Source organism: Eurypyga helias, unplaced genomic scaffold (assembly GCF_000690775.1).
Source record: "Eurypyga helias isolate BGI_N326 unplaced genomic scaffold, ASM69077v1 scaffold19805, whole genome shotgun sequence".
Lineage (NCBI taxonomy): Eukaryota > Metazoa > Chordata > Aves > Eurypygiformes > Eurypygidae > Eurypyga > Eurypyga helias.
Window position 1 is genome coordinate 1,818 of NW_010251149.1, and position 1,715 is coordinate 3,532.

The 1,715-nt window shown below is 63.2% G+C and overlaps 1 protein-coding gene across 1 annotated transcript in view; it reads left to right on the top strand.

Moving 5' to 3' along the window:
- The window catches only part of SLC31A2 (solute carrier family 31 (copper transporter), member 2), a 1,740-nt gene extending 85 nt beyond the window's left edge, over positions 1–1,655 (top strand). The window contains exons 2-3 of the mRNA XM_010151931.1: positions 732–922; positions 1,487–1,655. Coding sequence (XP_010150233.1) covers positions 732–922; positions 1,487–1,655 — 360 coding nt within the window. The remainder of the gene's footprint in view (positions 1–731; positions 923–1,486) is intronic.
- Positions 1,656–1,715: the final 60 nt, after the last annotated feature.

The window sequence follows — 1,715 nt, forward strand, 5'->3', positions numbered from 1 at the left end:
CCCCGAGACACCCATCTGTCCATCCGCCCGCCCGCTGTGCTCTCCCCCCGGGAAAGGGATGCGGGACACGGAAAGGAACCGTGGCTTTGCGTTTCTGGCAGGAGCAGTGTTAGCAGCAGGCTGGGAGGGGGAGAGCAGGGCCCCCGCCCAGCGTTAACGCTGGGGCACTTGCTGCTTGGGGGTCAGGGCTGAGCCCCGCTGGGCTCCACACGACACTCGCCCCAGAGCTCGGAGGGTTTTCCTGACCCTCTCCTGCCCGGATGAGCAGTGCCGTGCCCTGGTACTGCCTCAGGCAGGGGTTGATCCGCCCAAGCCAGGAGCAGCAGGGAGGGAGGTGCGGGAAGCATCCCCCCAGCCCAGGCCTGCCAACCCCCCCTGGTCACTCAGTGGTGACTCACTTCCCTTTTTCTTTTTCCTTTATTTTTTTTGTTATTGTCACAGCATCATATTTTAGCCTCCACGTTTCTGTGCAGGCAGAGCAAAGATGCTTCTTTTTTTCAGAGCAACCCCCTCCAAAAAGCACTCCCTAGGAATCTAGAGGGAGGACTGGGCTAAATACACCATTTCCCAACGCTTCCAAACCTGCTGCTTCTCTCCAGCTCAACCCTGCTCCCAGAAGCCCTCCGTTCCCTCCACCTTATCCCACGGATAAGGGGGTCCCCTGCCAGGACCTGCTGCCCCAGGCTGTTGCCCCCACAGCCCCCGTCCCGCCGGTGTGGGGCGATGGGCAGCGGCGGGGTGTTTCTCGTGCAGGCATGGCTCTCTCCGTGCTGCTGATCCTGCTGCTGGCGATGCTCTACGAAGCCGTCAAGATGGGCAAGGCCGTGCTGCTGCGGCGGGCGCTGCGGGCTCTGCCCCACAGCCTCAGCCGGGAGTCGCTGGTGGAGTCGGAGGAGGGGGGCACCGGCCCTGCCCAGGGCAGGTACCGCAGGGACCCCTTGGCACCCCGGTGGGGCCACGGTAGGGCTGGGGGACGGGTAGTGGCCCCAGGGCCAGCGCAGGAGGGGAGAAAGGCTGCAAGAGGCAGCCGTGGAGGAATAGGCTCCCGGGAAAGGGGTACGTGTACAGACTCGGGAGGTGGCTCTGGGGGCATCCCAACACCTCCAGGTACTTTGGGGGGATTTTCAGCTGGTTGAAATGCCCACGTTCCCCCAGGAGACACTGTGGGCTCAGGAGAGTCCTCGTGGTTTGGGGTCGGGCACAAGCAGCAGCTCAGCCCAGGCGATTCCTGCCCAGCACAAGCCATTGGAGCCAAACCCTGGGTTTTTCCTCGTTTTTAGCATGCCTGAGGCTGCTCTTACTGCCAATCTCTTAATAGTATCCTCTTGTTTCCTTTGGAGCAGGATTTCCCCCTGTGCCGCCGTTTGCAGCGCCCACCCCTCTCCCTGCTCCTCAAACCCATCTCTGGCCACTCTGGGGTGCTGGCAGCAGGGGGGGAGCTGGCTGCTCCTGCCCCTCGCTGATGGGGTTTCCCCATCTTCTGCAGGTGGTTTTGGTACCACGTCGGCCAGACGCTGTTCCACGTGGTGCAGGTGGTGCTGGGCTACATGGTGATGCTGGCCGTCATGTCCTACAACGCCTGGGTCTTCCTCGGGGCCATCGTGGGCTCCACGCTGGGCTATTTCGTGGTGTACCCCCTGCTCGGCCGGGGCTAGGCCCCCCCCCCCATCCCCGGATGGGGGGCGACACGGTACCCAACCTCTGCTACTGTGTCT